Below are 21,555 nucleotides of genomic sequence, written 5' to 3' on the forward strand. Positions count from 1 at the left end.
AGCCGGGCGTTGTGGCGGGCGCCTGTAGTCCCAGCTGCTCTGGAGGCTGAGGCAAGAGAATCGCATAAGCCCAAGAGTTAGAGGTTGCTGTGAGCCGTGTGACGCCACGGCACTCTACCCGAGGGGGGTACAGTGAGACTCTGTCTCTACAAAAAAAAAAAAAAAAAAAAGAAATGGGCAATTTGAAGTTCATAAACTAAACACAAGAAGGGTGTTGTAAATAAATGTATCCATTACCACCATCTTTACATAACTGACAAAATATAATTTTTTCTAAAGTCCCCAAGTGTAGGCAACTACTATTAATAGTTAAAAGCTGATAGCATTTAGAAACATAATTTTTTTTTTTGAAATTAACTTCATTTTCAAGAAACGTAAAGATATTATTTCAACAAATCAAGTCCTCATTTATATGTAAAATTATTATCCCAATCTTCTCATTTCTGATGACAGGTCAATGACCTATAAACAAAGACTTCACACTAGGACCCTAAACTATATGCTAATGGGCTAGTATGTTCAGTACATACATTGTGGTTTCATATAATTGCTTTGCAATTGATTAAATTGCTTTCTTTTAAATGAATATATTAAAATTCCTTTAGAAAAAACAAAACGAGGGCGGCGCCTGTGGCTCAGTCGGTAAGGCGCCGGCCCCATATACCGAGGGTGGTGGGTTCAAACCCGGCCCCGGCCGAACTGCAACCAAAAAATAGCTGGGCGTTGTGGCAGGCGCCTGTAGTCCCAGCTACTCGGGAGGCTGAGGCAAGAGAATCGCTTAAGCCCAGGAGTTGGAGGTTGCTGTGAGCTGTGTGAGGCCACGGCACTCTACCGAGGGCCATAAAGTGAGACTCTGTCTCTAAAAAAAAAGAAAAAAAAAAATGAGATATTCTTAATATGGAAAATCATTTTGGGAACTTATAAGGGATCTTTCTAGGCATTTGAGCCTTCAATTAGTTGACAATTCCAAACACAAATAATTGTGAATAGATCATTGGATGTGCCTTCAGTCCATTGTATACTGTTGTAACCTGATGACATCAGCAATGAAATAAAAGCAGCACCATTTACGAATTAAATTTTTTTTTTCTTTTTGTTTTAGAGTCTTACTTTGTTGCCCCTGGTAGAGCGCTGTGGCGTCACAGCTCACAGCAACCTCCAACTCTTGGGCTTAGGCAATTAATTCTCTTACCTCAGCCTCCCAAGTAGCTGGGACTACAGGCACCCACCACAATGCCCAGCTATTTTTTGTTGCAGCTTGGCTGAAGCTGAGTTTGAACCCACCACCCTCAGTATATGGGGCTGGCCCCCTTCTCATTGAGACACAGGTGCCGCCCTAAATATATTTTTTTCCTTGTTATTTATATATGTGTGTGTGTATGATTGGTAACTGCAGACTTATCTTTATGTTCATATAGATTTTTAAAATTGAAATCTGTTACTTTCATAAGTAATTGTAAAATGTACCTTGCAAAAAATGTAGTGAAGTGCTTTTAGACTTAAAAAGAAGGGAAATTCTTCAGTACCATTATGTTTTATTTCTAGTGTTTGCAGAAGCCAAACCTGACCACAGACACAAAGGACAAGGAGTACAGACCCCATGATATTCCTCAGAGGCAATCTGTGCAGCCCTCAGAAACATGCCCTCCAGCCCGAAGAGCAAAACGCATGAGAGCAGAGGTAAGAGCCTTGTGAGGTTGATGAAAAGGATTCTCGAGCCCTGGGACTGAAGGCTGTCTCACACTGGATTCCTCTCCTGCATACACTCTTCGTAGTTTTCGATCTTGTCAATCTTACAAAGGGAAGCTATGTGTATTTCAGCTTTTAAACTTGTGGAAATTATACCATCAAAGGGATAAGGAATTGAAGAAGTCTTTCTATGTTTATGCTGCCAGGACAGACACCTGCTTAAATGGTTATTATTCAAAGTTTTAGGAATAATTGTTGGTGTTGTGTTCTTAAACACATTGCCCTCATAAAGTTGGATGATAATTATTGGAGATTGAGGTTATAAGATGTGAAGATGGGAGGTTTTTTTTTTTTTTTTTTTTAAAGATAGAGTCTTACTTTTGTCACCCTGGGTAGGGTGTTCTGGCATTGTAGCTCACAGCAACCTCAAACTCTTGGGCTCAAGCTATCCTCTTGTGTCTGCCTCCCAAGTAGCTAGGACTACAGGCACATGCCACAGTGCCCTGATATTTTTAGAGGTAGGGTCTCACTCCTGATCAGGCGGGTCTCGAATTTGTGAGCTCAAGCCATCTTTCAGCCTCTGCCTACCGGAGTGCTAGGATTACAGGCGTGAGCCACCATGACTAGCCTGGAGGTTTTATTTATTTATTTTTTGAGATAGAGTCTCACTGTATTGGCCTCAGTAGAGTTCTGTGGTGTCACAGCTCACAGCAACCTCCAACACTTGGGCTTAAGCGATTCTCTTGCCTCAGCCTCCCGAGTACCTGGGACTACAGGCGCCCGCTACAACACCCGGCTATTTTTGTTGCAGTTTGGCCGGGCCGGGTTTGAACCCGCCACCCTCGGTATATGGGGCCGGCACCTTACCAACTGAGCCACAGGTGCCGCCCAGTTGTCATTTGTTTTTTAGCTGGCCTAGGCCAGTTTTGAACCCACCAGCCTTGGTGTAGAGTTTTGTTTTTTTTTTTAAACAGGCAAATTAGAAGGTAATTAAAGGCATTTTTCTATGACATCCCAAAAAGGAATATGAAACCATTGGCTGATGTTTATTATGCTAAGACAGAAAAATTGAGCAGCATGAGCATTAAATAAATAAGGTCAAATAGAAGGGACACATAAGCGAAAATTAGCAAAAGACGGTTAAGAAAGATTATTTGCTTTCAGGTTTTTCTACTCTGAGAATTTTTCCCTGGGAAAGGGAATAGAGTATTTTCCTACTTATCTTGTTCCCATACAGAGGTGTGCAGCCTTTGGATTCCTGCCTAGCCTGATTGACATGTGAATTTTCAGAGATGGGAAGCCTCGTACTATATTAATCATACTTCTAAGGCAGTCTTTGGCTGTTGTTTTTTTTTTTTTTTTTTTGAGACAGAGATGTCTTTCTCTGCCACTCCAACTAGAGAGTAGTGGTATCATCAAAGCTGTCTGCAACCTCAGACTCCTGGGCTCAAGTACTCTTTCTGCCTCAACCTTTCAAGTAGCTGGGATTATAGGCATGCACACAAAGGCCAGCTAATTTTTCTGTTTTTAGTAAAGATGGGGTCTCTTGCTAAGACTGCTCTCTTGAGCTTAAGCAATCCTCCCACCTATGTCTACCAGAGTGCTGAGATTATAGGAGTGTGCTGCTGCGCCTGCTCTTCTGGCTGTTAAATAATTATTGACAAAGCCAGAAAAATCAGCCATTTTCTTTTCTTTTTTTTTTTTGTAGAGACAGAGTCTCACTTCATGGCCCTCAGTAGAGTGCTGTGGCCTCACACAGCTCACAGCAACCTCCAACTCCTGGGCTTAAGCGATTCTCTTGCCTCAGCCTCCCAAGTAGCTGGGACCACAGGTGCCCGCCACAACGCCCGGCCATTTTTTGGTTTTGCAGTTTGGCCGGGGCTGGGTTTGAACCCGCCACCCTCGGCATATGGGGCCGGCGCCTTACCGACTGAGCCACAGGCGCCGCCCCAGCCATTTTATTTTCTAAAGAAATGGATAAATATAAGAGAATTGTATTTCACTTTGGTAAGTTGGAAATAGAAAAATATTTCATTTTTCTGAATGATGGAGACTGCTCATAAAAGGAAAATATGGTTATTTGAAGCCTGTTAGGATGTGTAACATTAATTAATGTATGAATTTATTTTGAGCATTTTTTTTTTTTTTTGAGAGTTTTCACTTTGTTGCCCTTGGTAGAGTGATGTGGCATCATAGCTCACAGCAACCTCAAGCTCTTGGGTTTAAGGGATTCTCTTGCCTCAGGTTCCAGAGTAGCTGGGACTACAGGCACCTGCCAAAATACCCAGCTATTTTTAGAGATAAGGTCTCACTCTGGCTCAGGCTAGTCTCAAACCTGTGAGCTCAAGCAATCTACCTGCCTCGGCTCACAGAGTGCTAGGATTACAGGCACGAGCCATTGCACCCAGCCCTATTGTGAGCATATTCTTGATCATTAAATGTAGATATAAGACATGCCTTAGTATTTTGCGTGCTTGGGTCTGCCTTGATGATATCACTTGTGGAAGACGTTATTTTAGCAGTGGAAATCCACAATGCGTATGAATAAACATGAGCAAAATGAAGTAGAGTTCCACAAATAAAAACAAAAAAATGATTTTGTTTGCTTTACCAATTAGTATCAGCACTTTAAGAAACAATAGAAACTGAGACTGGCTTATATACCCTCAATGAGAATGGAGTCTTTTACAGTTTAATGATGCTGGAAGATAATTTTATAATAATGGGTTAGTAAAAGAATTTATAGAAAATGATTGTGGAAGTCCAATTTTTCTTTATTTTTTTTTTGTTTTAGAGACTAAGTCTCACTTTATCACCCTTGGTAGAGTGCTGTGGTGTCACAGCTCACAACCACCTCCAACTCCTGGGTTTAGGCGATTCTCTTGCTTCAGCCTCCTGAGTAGCTGGGACTACAGGTGCCTACCACAACACCTGGCTATTTTTTTGTTGCAGTTTGGCTGGAGGATGGATTTGAACCCACCACCCTCAGTATATGGGGCCGGCGCACTACTCACTGAGCCACGGGCGCCGCCCTTTATAATGTATCTCATCAAGAAATCAGACCTTTTTTTTTCAGTGTTTGGCTGGGGCTGGGTTTGAACCCACCACTGGGTTCAAATCATATGGGGCCGGCACCCTACTCACTGAGCCACAGGTGCCGCCCAGGAAGCCCAATTTTTCAAAATTCTTTTAGACCTTGGGAGAGTTCAGCAAACTGTTAGAGCTAATGATATTATGTTATTTATATAGCTGCTTAGTATCTGGCTTAGTGTGATTATTGAAAGCATTATGTGAATAGTTAAGAACTGAGAAACTTCTAGGAGGAAAATAGGAGTTGTTTCCAATTAGAGTAGTAACACTTACCATAATTTTGTTCTTGATTCTTTGACTTTTCCCTATTTTTTGACCTGTGTGATAGTGGAGAATACTCCCGTAACTTCTAAAATTCCTCATCCATGTCTTACTAATAGTTTCAAAGGTGAGATCTTTCCACTAGGGAGGGAAAGAAGTAATGTTTTGAATGCCTGTCAATAATGACAATTTATAAGATTATTGTCAGTCAACTCGAGACTCCAATTAGGTTTTTAAAGATTTCTATCTTTTTAAGGGAAGTTTTCATGTATGTGACAATTTTTTAGGCCATGAATATTAAAATAGAACCAGAAGAGACAACAGAAGCAAGAACTCATAATCTGAGACGTCGAATGGGTTGTCCAGCTCCAAAACGTGATAATGGTAAGAAAGTTTGTGAATAGGGGGAAAAATAAGTAATAAATAAAAATAAATATTAATTTTTTTGAGACAGAGTTCTAAGCTGTTACCCTTGGTAAAGTGCTGTGGTGTCACAGCTGACAGCAACCTCCAACTCTTGGGCTTAAGTGATTCTCTTGCCTCAAAATAATTATTTGTTAATTTAGTAAACATCATAGGAACTAGTCTCTGGGTTGGGCCCTTGAAAAATAAAATCCCTTTTTTTTGTGTGGTAGGGTCTCACTTTGTCACCCAGGCTCACGTGCAGTCCTTACCATAGCTCAGTTGCTACCTTGCTGGGCTCAAGCAATCCTCCTACCTCAGCCTCCAGAGTAGCTAGAACTATAGACATGTGACACCATGCTTGGCCAAGAAATAAATTCTTAATGTGTCAGGGTCCTTGTTCTCATAATTAAGTTACTAGTGGGAGAGAGAAGCATGTAATATATGAATATTAGTAATGTGGCTAAGTTTCTCAATGGTAGCAAGTTGCTATGTTAAAATTTGGCTTAAAAGGAATTGATTTATGAAATACATAGATGCCTTTGACTAAATATTATTCTAATAGGTTTATTTCAGGGAAGGCAGACAGATATGCTTCCTAATCTGAATATTAGTTGATGGCTCAGCACCTATAGCTCAGGGGCTAGGGCGCTAGCCATGTACACCTGAGCTGGCAGGTTCAAATCTAGCCCGGGCCTGCCAAACAACAATGACAATGACAACAAAAAAATAGCCAAGCGTTGTGGTGGGCACCAGTAGTCCCAGCTGTTTGGGAGGCTGAGGTAAGAGAATTGCTTAAGCCCAAGAGTTTGAGGTTACTGTGAGCTGTGATGCCATGTCACTCTACCCAGGGCAACAACTTGAGACTCAGTCTCAAAAAAAAAATAAAAAAAGTTGATAATAGCTTGCCTGGCTATCACTTGATGTAAGTTACTAAGAGGTAGATTTAGCATTCTTTTTGTTTTGTTTTGTTTTTTGAGACAGAGTCTCACTATGTTTCCCTTCGTGGAGTCGGTAGAGTACTGTGGTGTCACAGCTGACAGCAACCTCCAACTCTTGGTCTTAAGCGATTCTCTTACCTCAGCCTCCCAAGTAGCTGGGACTATAGGCGCCTGCCACAATGCCTGGCTACTTTTTTCTTGTAGTTGTCATTGTTGTTTAGCAGGCCTGGGCTGGGTTTGAACCTGCCAGCCCTGGTGTTTGTGGCCGGTGTCCTAGCCACTAAGCTACAGGCGCTGGGCCAAGGATTCTCTTAAGAGAAATAATTAGGTTTTGTACAGGAGGCACATACAAATAAAGTAATTACTAAAATTGGCTCCTCTTAGGGATTAGTAAGTTAATAGAAAGACAGCACAATACAGTGGAAAGTAATACAGATAAGAATCTAAATACTGGCCAGGTGCAGTGGCTCACGCTCGTCATAATCCCAGCACTCTGGGAGATCTAGGCAGGTGGATTGCCTGAGCTCACAGGTTTAAAACCAGCCTGAGCAAGAACAAGACCTTGTCTCTAAAAATAGCCAGGTGTTGTGGTGGGCATCTGTAGTCCCAGCTACTTGGGAGGTTGAGGGAAGAGAATCACTGGAGCCCAGGAGTTTGAGGTTGGTGTGAACTATGACGGCATGGCACTCTACCCAGGGTCACAAGTGAGACTCTGTCTCAAAAAAGAAAAAAAAAAACAAACCTAAATCCTGGCTTAAGCATTAACTAGTTGTATGACCTTAGATCTTTTGACTTCTTTTAACATGTTTTCTCATTTTTGAAATGGATTTGTTGTGAAGGATTAAGTATTTTATGGAAAGCATTCAGTATAGTGCCTACAACCTGATAATTCAATAATTAATAACCAATGTTTTAGCCAGAAATCTGTCTGTGGGATCCTGGAAGTTGTAGATGAGGAGGTCATCTTAGATCATGGAGAGATAATGTGGGATGTGGAAGTGCAGTTGGTGAGTTGTCAGTCTCTCATAGTTATCACCAAGAGGAACTTGATTTCAGCAGCACATGTTATGTCTTGGTCTTTTTTTTTTTTTTTTTTTTTTGTAGAGACAGTCTAACTTTATGGCCCTCGGTAGAGTGCCATGGCCTCACACAGCTCACAGCAACCTCCAACTCCTGGGCTTAAGCGATTCTCTTGCCTCAGCCTCCCGAGCAGCTGGGACTACAGGCGCCCGCCACAACGCCTGGCTATTTTTTTGTTTGTTGCAGTTTGGCTGGGGCTGGGTTTGAACCCGCCACCTTCGGCATATGGGGCCGGCGCCCTACTCACTGAGCCACAGGCGCCGGTCTTTTGTTTTTAAGACAGAGTCTCAAGCTGTCACCCTTGGTAGAGTGCTATAGCATCGTAGCTCACAGCAACCTTGAACTCTTGGGTTCAAGCGATTCTCTGGCCTCAGTGTTTCTAATCTTTTTTTTTTTGTAGAGACAGAGTCTCACTGTACCGCCCTCTGGTAGAGTGCTGTGGTGTCACCTGGCTCACAGCAACCTCTAACTCTTGGGCTTACGCGATTCTCTTGCCTCAGCCTCCCGAGCAGCTGGGACTACAGGCGCCCGCCACAACGCCCGGCTATTTTTTTTTTTGTTGTTGTTGTTGCAGTTTGGCCGGGGCTGGGTTTGAACCCACCACCCTCAGCATATGGGGCCGGCACCCTACTCACTGAGCCACAGGCGCTGCCCTCCAATTATTTTTTTAAGTAGAGACGGGGTCTTGCATTTTGCTTAGGTGGGTCTCAAACTTGTAAGCTTAAGCAATCCACCCACCTGGGCCTGCCTCTCAGAGTGTTAGCATTACAGGCGTGAGCCACTGCATTTGGCCCTTATCTTTGGTCTTTAAAAAACTATATCTTAGGGCGGCGCCTGTGGCTTAGTTGGTAGGGCGCCGGCCCCATATACCGAGGGTGGCGGGTTCAAACCCCGTCCCGGCTGAACTGCAAGCAAAAAATAGCCGGGCATTGTGGCGGGCACCTGTAGTCCCAGCTGCTCGGGAGGCTGAGGCAAGAGAATCGCTTAAGCCCAGGAGTTGGAGGTTGCTGTGAGCTGTATGATGCCATGGCACTCTACCACGGGCCATGAGGTGAAAAAAACTATATCTTAGTTCCCGTTTTGAAAGCATACAACCTGAGCAATATCTCCAGAAGAACCTTACTGTTGAAATTTAAATGGTGTGAAAGTTTGCATTTTGTTAGGAAAATCAACACTGAACCTTTGAATATAGTGACACTGGGTGCTATTGCTACTAAAATGAAAACAAACATGAAATTATATTTTGTGTAGTGTATGCTTTTGGAAGAAGGTGATGAGGAGAGGGAGGAGGAAGCAGAGAAAAGCATAGTATAGAAGGAGCTAATTTGAATTCCCTCCTACAGAGAAAGAAATGAAGAATAATGTCAAGCAAGAACCCTTTGAGAAGAAAGATTACATCATAGAAAATGAGAAGGAAAAGCCCAAGAGTCGATCTAAGAAAACTACCAATGCTGTGAGTTGACATCCTTTTTGTCCTCCCACCCTTTTTTTCATTTCTTCCTTCACTTCTTTCTTTAAACTCCTTTACTTCTAATTGTATACTTTTGTGTTGTACTTAAGATCGCTTACCTTTGTGTCTGACAGTGAAATATCTCTTCAAGTCAGCTTATGGTATCAGTTATAAATGAGGAAATGCATATTTGTATTATGAAGGTGGTAGTACTGTTTTGGGCATTGGCAACCAGTTTTCTGTAGGACATTGAATTTAGCACTGAGTAATAATGAGCTAGGCAATACATGGAATTGTGCATAAATCACTAGCTCACCTCCACATGAGTTGAAGGCTACATCAAGTTAGTGTTTTCTATCTTCCCTTGCTAGCAAGGGCAAGGAAGGAAATGGATGGAATTTTTAAAAGGAAAAGGGAAGAAGGAAGAGGACATGGAGTGAAGTGGGAGGAGAGGAGGAAGAAGGAGAAAAAGGAAAGAAAAGTGGAGTTGGGGTTTGGGAGGAAGACATGGAAGAGTTAGAGGACTGGGGAGCTGTTTACTCATAGAAAACTTTCATTAAAAATAAAGCTGGGAGGGCGGCATCTGTGGCTCAAGGAGTAGGGTGCTGGTGCCATATGCCGGAGGTGGCAGGTTCAAACCCAGCCCCAGCCAAAAACCACACACACACAAAAATAGGAATAAAATAAAATAAATAAATAAAGCTGGGTAGCATTAGAAAAGATCTGGTTGCTTTTCTTCCCTGCCCTCTTCCAAGAGTTTGACAATGATGCTTTTTATCTTAGAAGCAAAACTTACTTAAGACAGTTAAAATAGGGACCTTACTTAAATGCAATCATTGTAACCTAATCATTTGTATTCTCATTAATCCAAAAATAAAAAAAGAACTATGACTTATTCCAATCAAATGTTCTTTCTATAAATAATACCCCCTCCCAAATAGTTTTTATTTATTACAATAAACAGACTGAAAAAGTTAGCATTCCCTGTTTACTTGAATTCTTTCTGGTATTGAGTAATATATTAGTTTGCTAGGACCACCATGGAAAGTACCACAGCCTTCTGAGATACTGAAGGGTGGGTAGGTCTTGAGCAGTAAGTTTAGGGGGGTATATTTCAGCCCTTAGTAGCTAATAACTATGCTTCATCATGGGGCATTTGGAAAACTTAATGATTCCTTAAGTGGAATTTAAACTGGTAGTTTAATGTGGTTAATTAACCATAAACCTTTTCTTTCATAAATTTTACTTTTGGTTTGGCTGTTAATTTATTGCCTACCATCTTACTTTTCTAGAACACTGTCTTTAAGCTACAGAAAACTCAATATTTAAATAACAAACTTTAAACATAATAATTAAGAAAGCTTAGAGATCACACCTGAGAATTGGGGGTTTACGAAGTATCATGAAATATCCCCTTATAGAAAGTAAAGCATTTTTATTGAAGATATATTACTTATAGAAGTTGAAGCATTTGAAGCAGGGTGGAGAGAGATGAGATTATGCCTGAGATTCATTTCATTCTTAGAATTTTACAAAAGCTTATGTTCCTTTATTCTATACCCATTTTTACTGTTACAGGTGGACTTGTATGTCTGCCTTTTATGTGGCAGTGGCAATGATGAGGACCGGCTTCTCTTGTGTGATGGCTGTGATGATAGTTACCATACTTTTTGCTTAATCCCACCTCTCCACGATGTTCCTAAGGGTGATTGGAGGTGTCCTAAGTGTTTGGCTCAGGTAAGACTTAATGACAGGACTGGCATTAGAAAGTTTCCTTTAGAGTATTTTTCTTCGCTTTTGAGTTTTGGATTTGGCAACAGACAATAATGAGGCCCATGAAGAAAACTGGGCTAGACCTGAATAGGGAAGAGGAATTGGAAGTGAGTTGTTCTATGTATAGAGGCAACTATGAGGCAGAAAATAATTTTCAGTAACTATCACTGTTGATTTTTCAATTTTATTTATTTATTCAGACAGTGTCTCACTATGTAGCCCTTGGTAGAATGCCGTGGCGTCACAGCTCACAACAACCTCAAACTCTTTGGGCTTAAGTGATTCTCTTGCCTCAGCCTCCCTAGTAGCTAGGACTATAGGCGTCCACCACAATGCCTTGATAGTTTTTTGTTGTCATTGTTGTTTAGCAGACCCAGGCCTGGTTTAAACCCACGAGCCTGGGTGTATGTGGCCAGCACCCTAACCACTGAGCTGTGGGAGTTGAGCCTAATTTTTCAATTTTAATTGGAATAAATATTGCATGTTCTTTGAGACAGAGTCTCAGTCGCCCTGGAATTGAGTGCCACTTCATAGCTCAGAGCAACCTCATTCTTAGGTTCAAGTGATTCTCTTATTTATTTATTTATTTATTTATTTATTTTTTTTTTTTTTGTAGAGACAGAGTCTCACTTTATGGCCCTCAGTAGAGTGCCGTGGCCTCATACAGCTCACAGCAACCTCCAACTCCTGGGCTTAAGCGATTCTCTTGCCTCAGCCTCCCGAGTAGCTGGGACTACAGGCACCCGCCACAATGCCTGGCTGTTTTTTGGTTGCAGTTTGGCCGGGGCTGGGTTTGAACCCGCCACCCTCGGTATATGGGGCCGGCGCCTTACCGACTGAGCCACAGGCGCCGCCCTTCAAGTGATTCTCTTGCCTCAGCCTCCTGAGTAGCTGGGACTATAGGCGTCCACCACAATGCCTGGCAGTTTTTTAGAAGACGGTGTCTCGCTCTTGCTCAGGCTGGTCTCCAAACTCCTCAACTCAATCAGTCTGCCCGCCTCGGTGTCCCAGAGTGTGCAAAAATTCTTAAAACGCTTTAACAATTTAACAGAAATATGGGCTGGTTGAGGGAGCTCAAGCCTGTAATCCCAGCACTTTGGGAGGCCAAGACAGGAGAATGATTGGAAGCCAGTGGTTTAAGATCAGCCTGGGCAACATAGAGAGACACTATCTATCTGTAAAATATATATATATATTTTTTTTAAATTTGCCAGGCACAGCGGCTTGTGGTATTTACTTGGGGACTGAGGCCAGAAGCTCAAACAAAAAAAAGTAAAAACAAGCTGGGCCTAATGGTATGTGCCTGTAGTCCCAGCTACTTATAGGGCTGAGACAGGAGGATCCCTTCAGCCTAGGAGTTTGAGGTTACAGTGACCTCTGATCAGGCCACTGCACTTCAACTGGATGCCAGAGTGAGACACTATCTCTTAAAAAAAAAAATAAGAGAGACATGATTTTACAATTCATAGATAACCACTGTTAATATCTTGGTGCATATTTATTCAGACTTTTTTTTTTTTTTGCCGTTTTTGGCCAGGGCTGGGTTTGAATCCGCCACCTCCGGCATATGGGGCCGGCGCCCTACTCCTCTGAACTACAGGCGCCGCCCTTTTTTTTAAACAGAGCCTCAATCTGTCACCCTGGATGGAGTGCTGTGGCGTCACAGCTCACAGCAACCTCCAACTCTTGGGCTCAAGCGATTCTCCTGCCTCCACCTCCCAAGTAGCTGGGACTATAGGCGCCCACCACAACGCCTGGCTATTTTTTGGTTGCAGCCATCATTGTTGTTTGGCGACCCTGGCTGGATTCGAACCCACCAGCTCAGGTGTATGTGGTTGGCACTTAGCTGCTTGAGCCACAGGCATCGAGCCTCTTCAGACTTTGTAACAAAAGTAGTTTTTTTCATGTATTATCTTTGTGTTAGGATTGGATTATAAAATAATACTAAGGAGACTGGGTTCTGTGGCTCATGCCTATAATCCTAGTACTTTAGGTGCCTGGGGCAGGTGGATTACTTGAGCTCAGGAGTTTGAGCCCATCTGAGCTAGAGTGAGACCCTGTCTCTAAAAAGTAGCCAGATATTATAGTGGGCGCCTGTAATCCCAGCTACTTGGGAGGCTGAGGCAAGAGGATCCCTTGAGTTTAAGAGTTTGTTTCTCCTAATTTCTTTCTTTCTTTTTTTTTTTTTTTTAAGAGACAGAGTCTCAACTTTGTCACCCTCAATAGAGTGCTATGGCGTCACAGCTCACAGCAACCTCCAGCTCTTGGGCTTAGCCTGATTCTCTTGCCTCAGCTCCCCAAGTAGCTGGGACTACAGGCGCCTGTCACAATTCCTGGCTATTTTTTGTTTGTTGTTGCAGTTTGGCCGGGGCTGGCTTCAAACCCACCACTCTCGGTATATGGGGCCAGCACCCTACTCACTGAGCCACAGGTGCCGCCCTGTTAGTCCAAGAGTTTGAAGTTGCTGTGAACTATGCTGTTAACAGCACTCTACCCAGGGTAATAAAGTGAGACTCTGTTAAAAAAAAAAAAAAAAAAAGGTAATATCAAGGAAATTTATTTATTTTTTGAGACAGAGTCTCACTATGTCGCCTGGGTAGAATGCCGTTGTGTCACAGCTCACAGCAATCTTAAACTCTTGGGCTTAAGTGATTCTCTTGTCTCAGCCTCCCAAGTAGCTAGGACAACAGGTGCACAGCACAAGGCCCAGATATTTTTGTTGTTGTTGTAGTTAACATTGTTGTTTGGCAGTCCTGGGCCTTGTTTGAACCCGCCAGCCCCACTATATGTGGCTGGCACCTTAGCCCCTGAGCTAAGGAAATTTATTTTAAGTACAGCTTGGATGTAAAGGCATTCCCATGTAGCCCTGTAAAGGTTTCCTCATTAAGGGAAGGTTTTTGGGCATGGGATAAGGCACCAGCTATAGGTGTTAGATGAATTAAGTATGTAATACCTCATAATAGGGATGACCTTATAAATAGATCAGGAATATTTAAATCCACTGGCTCACCAAGATCTAGGGCAGCTTATATTGCCCCTTTCAACCTCTCTCACTGTTTTGTTTTTGATGGCGTTATTAGATTATTATATATTGCTGGTCTGAGAAACATTTTGCTTCCATCCAGTGATTTATATCTATTTTGATCGATTATATGTGGTTTTTATAGTTTCAACTTACAGGAGGATATTATTCCTCCCATTTGCTTTATGGAAAACATTATTTGATCCTAAAGAAAGTCAAATTTTACATGATTGCAAGAGGGACTTTACCTAACAATTGCAATCCGTGTAACCTGGCTTATTGTACCCTCAATGAATCCCCAACAATAAAAAAAAAAAAGAAAGTCAAATTTTGTTAGGCTACCTCTTTAAAAATACAGTAGAACTGGGCACTCGTTGCTCAGTAGTTAGGGCGCTGGCCACATGCTCCTGGGCTGGTGGGTTCAAACCTGGCCTGGGCCTGCTAAACAAACAAAGATAGCCGCGCATTGTGGCAGAAGCCTGAAGTCCCAGCTACTAGGAAGGCTGAGGCAAGAGAATTGCTTGAGCCCAAGAGTTTGAGGTTGCTGTTAGCTATGATGCCACAGTACTCTATTGAGAGTGGCAATGTGAAACTCTGTCTCAATTGAAAAAAAAATACAGCCGGGCGCGGTGGCTCACGCCTGTAATCCCAGCACTGTGGAAGGCTGAGGAGGGAGAATCGCTTGAGCTCAGGAGTTCGAGACTCGCCTGAGCGACAGTGAGACCCCGACTGGTGAAAAAAATGGAAAAACCCAGCCGGGCGCCGTGGCGAGTCCCTGTAATCCCAGTGGCTTCTGGAGGCTGAGGCAGCGGGGTGCCCGCAGCCTGAGTCTGAGGTTGTGGTGAGCTACCACGCCCACTGCACTCTGCTCGGGGGCATAGGGTGGGACCCTGTCTCAACAACAACAAAAAAAAATACAGTAGAACCTCTTTATGTTGACCATCCAAGGGACTGTACAAAACTGATCAACATACAGAACGAGGCCTACTGTACTGATACATACATGTGGTGTGTGTCTAGTCTGTGAAAATTGGGTCAACTTAAGGAAGCGATCAGTGTGTGGAAGTAATCAACTATGGAGGTTCTGCTGTATTTAAAGTACTCCAAGTGGTGGTTGTAAAAATAGACATATCTGCTTGTCTGGGGACGCTGTCTAGAGGCAGAATGGTCCAGTATTTGACATACTGTGGTAGGGTTTGCTACAATATAGCCTCTGACTAGTCTGTCCCAAACCTTTGGTAATAGAATTATTTACCTGTGTAACAAGAAGGTTGGGAAAGCACCAGAATCTACATGTGGTATGTGCTAGGTAGACCTTGAGGTGTTCATGCTATGAGTCCTAAAGTTCTTACGAGGTTGTCTAAAACAAAACAAACAAAAAAAAACAAATAAAAATGTCAGTAGGGCTTATGGTGGTACCATGTGTGATAAATGTGTTCGTGACAGGATCAAGCCTGCTTTCTTTATCAAGGAGCAAAAATTGTTCTGAAAGTGTTGAAGGCATAAGCACAGGGCCAGAAAGCTAAATAAGAAAATGGAGTTTTTTTGAATAATAAAATTTAAAAGGCTTTAACAAATAGATACTTTCTTCGCTCATTAGCAAATAACATTTATTTCATTTGTTCAGTAGAATAACTCCATTTCTCAGGCAGACGGATTTTTCTAATGTATACTTGCATAAAAGTAAAATAAATAAATTAAAACCTTTTTCTCAGCCTGTTTGACCAAATATGCTTGGCATTTTCAAATGTCACCTAGAACATAATTGTCTTTTATTTTCAGGAATGTAGTAAGCCACAAGAAGCATTTGGCTTTGAACAAGCAGCCAGGGACTATACCCTCCGTACTTTTGGGGAAATGGCAGATGCGTTCAAATCTGATTACTTCAACATGCCAGTTCATGTATGTACATATATACTGCTTTCATTCAGGATTTTAATAATTTTTGGAGGACATATTTGAGTTGAGACCTCACTCTGGTAGTCGTTATCATACAGGATGAAACCTTAACTTTGTTTAGTGGTATTAAAGTTCTACACTACTTTCAAATGCGTTCTACTTTTTTTTTTTTTTAAAGGATTTCTCTAAACATACCTCTCCTATACAAATTTTACAGTAATATTACCAATAAAGAAAATAACCAGCATTCCGTTTAGCCCAACACATATAATTTAAGGAAAACTTTAAAGATTTCTTCAGTGACTGGTGTGTGCTATGCATTAAGAATACATTTATATTATATATTGTTATATAATCATAACTTAGAAACTTCAGGATAAGGGTCTTTTTCCCTTTTCTTGACCTACAGAGGATAGAAAAAAGGGAAAAAGACCCTTTATCCTGAAGTTTCTAATATAAGTTATGATTGTATAACAATATATAATATAAATTATCTCTTCTGTTTATGGTAGACTTTATTTTGATGAAATATTAAAAGATGGGGATAGACATTCAGGTTTTCTGCCTCTGGACTTACCAAATTTACAACACATCTTTGACACTTTGGAGACTCTTAATTGTAGGGTGTACTGCTGCAAAGTAATTCCTCTCTTTGTCATGTACTATACACTGTCTTTATTTATTTATTTTTGAGACAGAGCTTCAAGCTGTTCCCCTGGGTAAAGTGCCTTGGCATCACAGCTCACAGCTCCTGGGCTCAAGCGATTCTCTTGCTTTTCCTTAACAAGTAGCTGGGGCTACAGGCACCCGCCACAACGCCCGGCTGCAGCCATCGTTGTTTGGCGAGCCCAGGCTGGATTTGAACCCACCAGCTCATGTGTATGTGGCTGGCGCCTTAGCTGCTTGAGCCACAGATGCCAAGCCTACCCTGTCTTTTTCATCTTGGTTGCCTACCTACATTACTCTGAGTCAAGTCTAGTGAAAAGAATGAAAGGATGGACTCAGATAATGTATTTGAAAACATCTCTAAAAGTATAAAGCATTGTTCAAACATAATAAACCATTATTTTATTTTTATTTTTTAAGAGACAGTCTCACTTTGTCACCCTCAGAGTTCTGTGGCATCACAGCTTACAGCAACCTCCAGCTCTTGGGCTTAGGTGATTCTCTTGCCTCAGCCTCCTGAGTAGCTGGGACTACAGACGCCTACCACAACGCCTGGGCTTTTTTTTTTTTTTTTTTTTTTTGTAGAGAGAGTTTCACTTTATGGCCCTGGGTAGAGTGCCGTGGCATCACATAGCTCACAGCAACCTCCAACTCCTGGGCTTAAGCAATTCTCTTGCCTCAGCCTCCCAAGCAGCTGGGACTACAGGCGCCAGCCACAACGCCCAGCTATTTTTTTTGTTGTTGCAGTTTGGCCGGGGCCGGGTTTGAACCCGTCACCCTCGGTATATGGGGCCGGCGCCTTACCGACTGAGCCACAGGTGCCGCCCAACCTGGGCATTTTTTTGTTGTTGTTGTAGTTTGGCCGGGGTCGGGTTTGAACCCACCACCCTCGGTATATGGGGCCGGTGCCCTGCCCACTGAGCCATGGGTGCTGCCCTATAATAAACCATTATTACTATACATATGTGAATTATATCGTACACATTCAAGCATAATTAACTATCGTTACAGTTTATAACACATTTTGAAACAAAAAAACACCTGATTCCTAAATATTAACGTTTTACTTTTCTTGCCTCCCTTTTTTGATTATGCCAGGTTGGTGATAAAAGAACATGAATTCTTAATTAGGATTCTTACAAAATTCCTATCAGAAAGTAGAGGTTTCTTGAATTTTCTGGGATCAATTACTGAACATTATGGACCTAATTTTTTCTTAGAATATTAGTCTGTGATTTCCCATCACTCAAGTTATCTAGTCAGATTGGTCCCGGTTTGTGTGGAAACTCATTTTTTCTGTTCTTCATTGTATTCCCAGATGGTTCCCACAGAACTGGTTGAGAAAGAATTTTGGAGACTAGTAAGCACTATTGAAGAGGATGTCACGGTAGAATACGGAGCTGATATTGCCTCAAAGGAATTTGGCAGTGGCTTTCCTGTCCGAGATGGAAAAATCAAGCTTTCACCTGAGGAAGAGGTAGGCTCAAGCTGTAAGGCACTTTTAGTTTGAGGACGAGCTCTACATATAAAGCTTTAGTTAAGCAAATATTGATGTAAAGGGTATAATACTGGATTAATAGCAGCTTTACTATTTAAAAAAAAGCCTTCATAAGTGGCTTGGAATTGGAGTTATTTCTTGAAATTCTGTTTGAGTGGCTTGAAGTAATTTATGATTACTTTATTCAAATCTTCAAGTACCAGATTTTTTAGAACTTTTTTCGTAGAGACAAGGGTCTCACTCTGTTGCTCTAGGTAAGGTGCCATGGTGTCATAGTTCACAGCAACCTCAAACTCTTGGGCTCAATAAGTCCTCTTGCCTTAGTCTCCTGAGTAGGTAAGACTACAAGTGCCCACCATAATGCCTGGCTAGAATTATTTCTGGTTTTAGTAGAGAAGGGGTCTTGCTCTTGCTCAGACTGGTCTTTAATTTCTGAGCTCAGGCGATCTGCCCACCTTGGCTTCCCAGAGTGCTAGGACTACAGGTGTGAGCACCTTGCCTGGCATTAATTATCAGATTTTTAATGAATTCTTTTTTTTTCCCCCCTTTTTTATGAGACAGAGTGTTGCTCTGTCACCCAGGCTAGAGTGTCATGGCTCAGCCTAGCTCACAGCAACCTCAAACTCCTGAGCTCGGCTCGGTACCTGTGGCTCAAGCGGCTAAGGCGCCAGCCACATACACCTGAGCTGGCGGGTTTGAATCTAGCCCAGGCCTGCCAAACAACAATGACGGCTGCAACTAAAAAGTAGCCGGACGTTGTGACGGGTGGCTATAGTCCCAGCTACTTGGGAGTTGGAGGCAGGAGAATCGCTTGAGCCCAGGGTTTGGAGGTTGCTGTGAGCTGTGATGCCACGGCACTCTACCCAGGGTGACAGCTTGAGACTCTGTTTCAAAAAAGAAGAAAAAAAGAACTCCTGAGCTCAAGTGATCCTCCTGCCTTAACCTTCCTGAGTAGCTGGGGCTAAAGGTGCCCACCACACACCTGGCTAAATTTTCTATTATTATTATTTTTTTTAATCTTTTTTTCTTTTCTTTAGTATGTGAGTTTAGCTATATAATTTTTCTAGTTTTTAGTGGAGACAGGGCTCCCTTTGCTAAGGCTAGTCTTGAACTCTTGAGCTTAAGGTATCCTCCTATCTTAGCCTCCCGGAGTGCTAAGATTATAGGTAAGAGCCCTGGTGCCCTGCCAATTTTTAATGATACCAAGAAAAGTAGAAAACGCCTATAGAAAAATTCTAGTCCTAAGCGACTACATTGTGGCGCTATGGGAAAATTACTTAACCACCCTTTGTATTCTATAACCTTGGCTTCAAAGTTTTAGAGTTCAAAGATAAACCTGAAGGATTGGGACAAGATCTGTTTTTCTTGGAACTTTAATGTTTATCAATTTATTATTTCCTAAACTAGCAAACTCTTAGGAAGATTTCTGTTTACATCCTGGTATGAAAGTAAGATTTTGTGTGTGTATAAACGTTTTGAAATCTAACGTAAGCACAGAAAAGCACGTAATCTTATTCGCACAGATGATGAATTTTTGCAAACCAAACATATTCACTTAACCAGCACTACGAGAAATAAAACATTCCCAGTAGCACCCCAGAAGCTCCCCTTTTACTCCCTGTACTTCACTACTTTTTCTTTTTCAGAATAACCACTATCCCCGCAGGATAATCACTGTCCTAACTCGTAATACCATGTATTAGTTTCCCTATTTTTTTTGTTTGTTTGTTTGTTTTTAGTTTCCCTGTTTTTGAACTTTATGTAAGTGAATACATACAGCTTATGTTCCTCGGCACAAGAAAAGAATAGGCAGAACTGTATTAATCCATTTGTACAGAGCTAAAAACTGGGCAGAACTAATCTCTGGGCATCCTAGGAATCAACTTAGTGACCCATCTTCTTTTACTTCCTCTCATTTTATTTTGAAGGAGTCTCTTTTTAGCTAGCCATTTGAAACAGATTTCTAAAATGTTAGCATGATATAGCTAAAACTTCATCTCTTTTGTCTTTTTTTTAGGAGTATCTTGATAGTGGCTGGAATTTGAACAATATGCCAGTGATGGAGCAGTCTGTCCTTGCTCACATTACAGCTGATATATGTGGCATGAAACTTCCTTGGTTGTATGTGGGAATGTGTTTTTCTTCATTCTGTTGGCATATCGAAGACCACTGGAGCTATTCAATTAACTACCTACACTGGTGAGAAGTTCCAAATAAAATTTATGAACATATACAAGCTGGGTAGGAAAACTTTACTTTTCAGCTCAGATATGTGTTAACCTTGTCTTCAGAGTAATGAGCTACTTTTTTTCCTTTAGATTTTTTATTGCTGTTAGAAGAGGCATCCCAACAAGTTAAGACAGTGGTTCTTAAAGATTCCTGGAGTGTCTATGAATTCCCTGAAATTGCACACACACAGTTTTGCTAGTGTAACATTTTCCTGGAGGAGAGGGTAGATTTTATCTCAAAGAAATCTTTACTCATAGAAAGGTTAAAAAGCACTGAGCTTTGCTTTTACTGAGTTTTTCATAGTGTGTACATGTGCTCTGGCCCTAACCTCCAAATTTTAATTTTCTTTGGCAATTTGGAGATGGGCTCCTGGGTCAAAGCATTCTTTTTCTGTTTTTCCCCTTATATCCAAATGTTGGGACCCAGGGGAAACCCTTCATGTGGAGGCTCAGTAGGCCTTCAGGTTGTGGATCAGCCCCTGCCTCTCCCGGTGCCCTCCCATAGCTCTTAGCCCATATTGTCAAGTACAGAAGTAAGAGCTCTTCTATCTCCAGTCCTTAAGTAAGGGCATGTGTGAATATTCCTGTGCTATTATTACTACCAATCCTCAGTTACCTACATTAATGGGTATTGGCCATGGTATTGGTACAACGATGGTTCCACCAGGACTTGTTTTTATGTGATTTTATAAAGCCTCATGACTCATTTGGGGGCATAAGGACTCTATGTGCTTCCCATGGATTCACAGACTGAGTTGTCACCAAAGGAGGAGGAGAGAGGAGGATCCATGGGGACCTATACGTTGAGTGTGTACCAGCTTGGCCCACCCTATTCCCCAAGAAAGCCAGGGGGCATCATTTACCTGGAGGGAAACCTGAGGGCTGAGTTCAGGTGTCTTCCCTTCTCCAAACGTAACAGAAGCAGATGTGTCTCAGAAATCACACTTCCAGCAGAGTCTAGATTGAAATAACATGTGGTGTGACTGCAGGGCTAGAAGGGGTATTAATAGAGCCCTGAGCTCCTGTTGTTTATGGAGGAGTTCTTGTATCCTGTTTTGTTTTAAGAAATTGACTATTCCCATCTCCCTACCATACTTTTCCAATAAGCTTCATGGGAAATTAATAAAAGGAAAATAACATTTGGTGCAGAGGTGGCTCAGATACTCCTTTGGGAAAAGAGTAGAGGATAAGTAACAAAAGCAGTGGCGTCTCTAGGTCTTTGTGTCTACCACCTCTTTTTGTTACGCTGAGTTCTGGGATCACTATGCATAATAGAGCAAGCCTCATCCGTGGGGGGATGGGGGTGCAGAAGGGATGTGGTTAGGATATTTGGACTTCTTTACTATTTTTAAGCTCTTCAAAGACATTTCTTCACATGTGTTTTTTTTTCCTTCTATTTCTCTTGCTACTAAGTACAAAAATATTTCAAGATCTATAACTCACTCAAATCTCCACAGAAAGAATTTAAAGATGTACCACAAGAAAGAGGGAATTGGCGCATATATATGTATAGCATCAGTGCTGCTTCCCTAAGCAATTGCTCCCAGCTGTAAAAT

General features: G+C 41.9%; 1 protein-coding gene across 2 annotated transcripts in view; it reads left to right on the forward strand.

Annotated features, from left to right (window-relative positions):
* The window catches only part of KDM5B (lysine demethylase 5B), a 90,717-nt gene that overhangs the window by 38,131 nt on the left and 31,031 nt on the right, over positions 1–21,555 (forward strand). For both annotated transcript variants that reach the window (XM_053604141.1, XM_053604142.1), the window contains exons 5-11: positions 1,546–1,680; positions 5,328–5,424; positions 8,807–8,916; positions 10,492–10,650; positions 15,491–15,610; positions 17,592–17,750; positions 19,789–19,970. In XM_053604141.1, coding sequence (XP_053460116.1) covers positions 1,546–1,680; positions 5,328–5,424; positions 8,807–8,916; positions 10,492–10,650; positions 15,491–15,610; positions 17,592–17,750; positions 19,789–19,970 — 962 coding nt within the window. The remainder of the gene's footprint in view (positions 1–1,545; positions 1,681–5,327; positions 5,425–8,806; positions 8,917–10,491; positions 10,651–15,490; positions 15,611–17,591; positions 17,751–19,788; positions 19,971–21,555) is intronic.

This window comes from Nycticebus coucang, chromosome 10 (assembly GCF_027406575.1).
Source record: "Nycticebus coucang isolate mNycCou1 chromosome 10, mNycCou1.pri, whole genome shotgun sequence".
Classification (NCBI taxonomy): domain Eukaryota; kingdom Metazoa; phylum Chordata; class Mammalia; order Primates; family Lorisidae; genus Nycticebus; species Nycticebus coucang.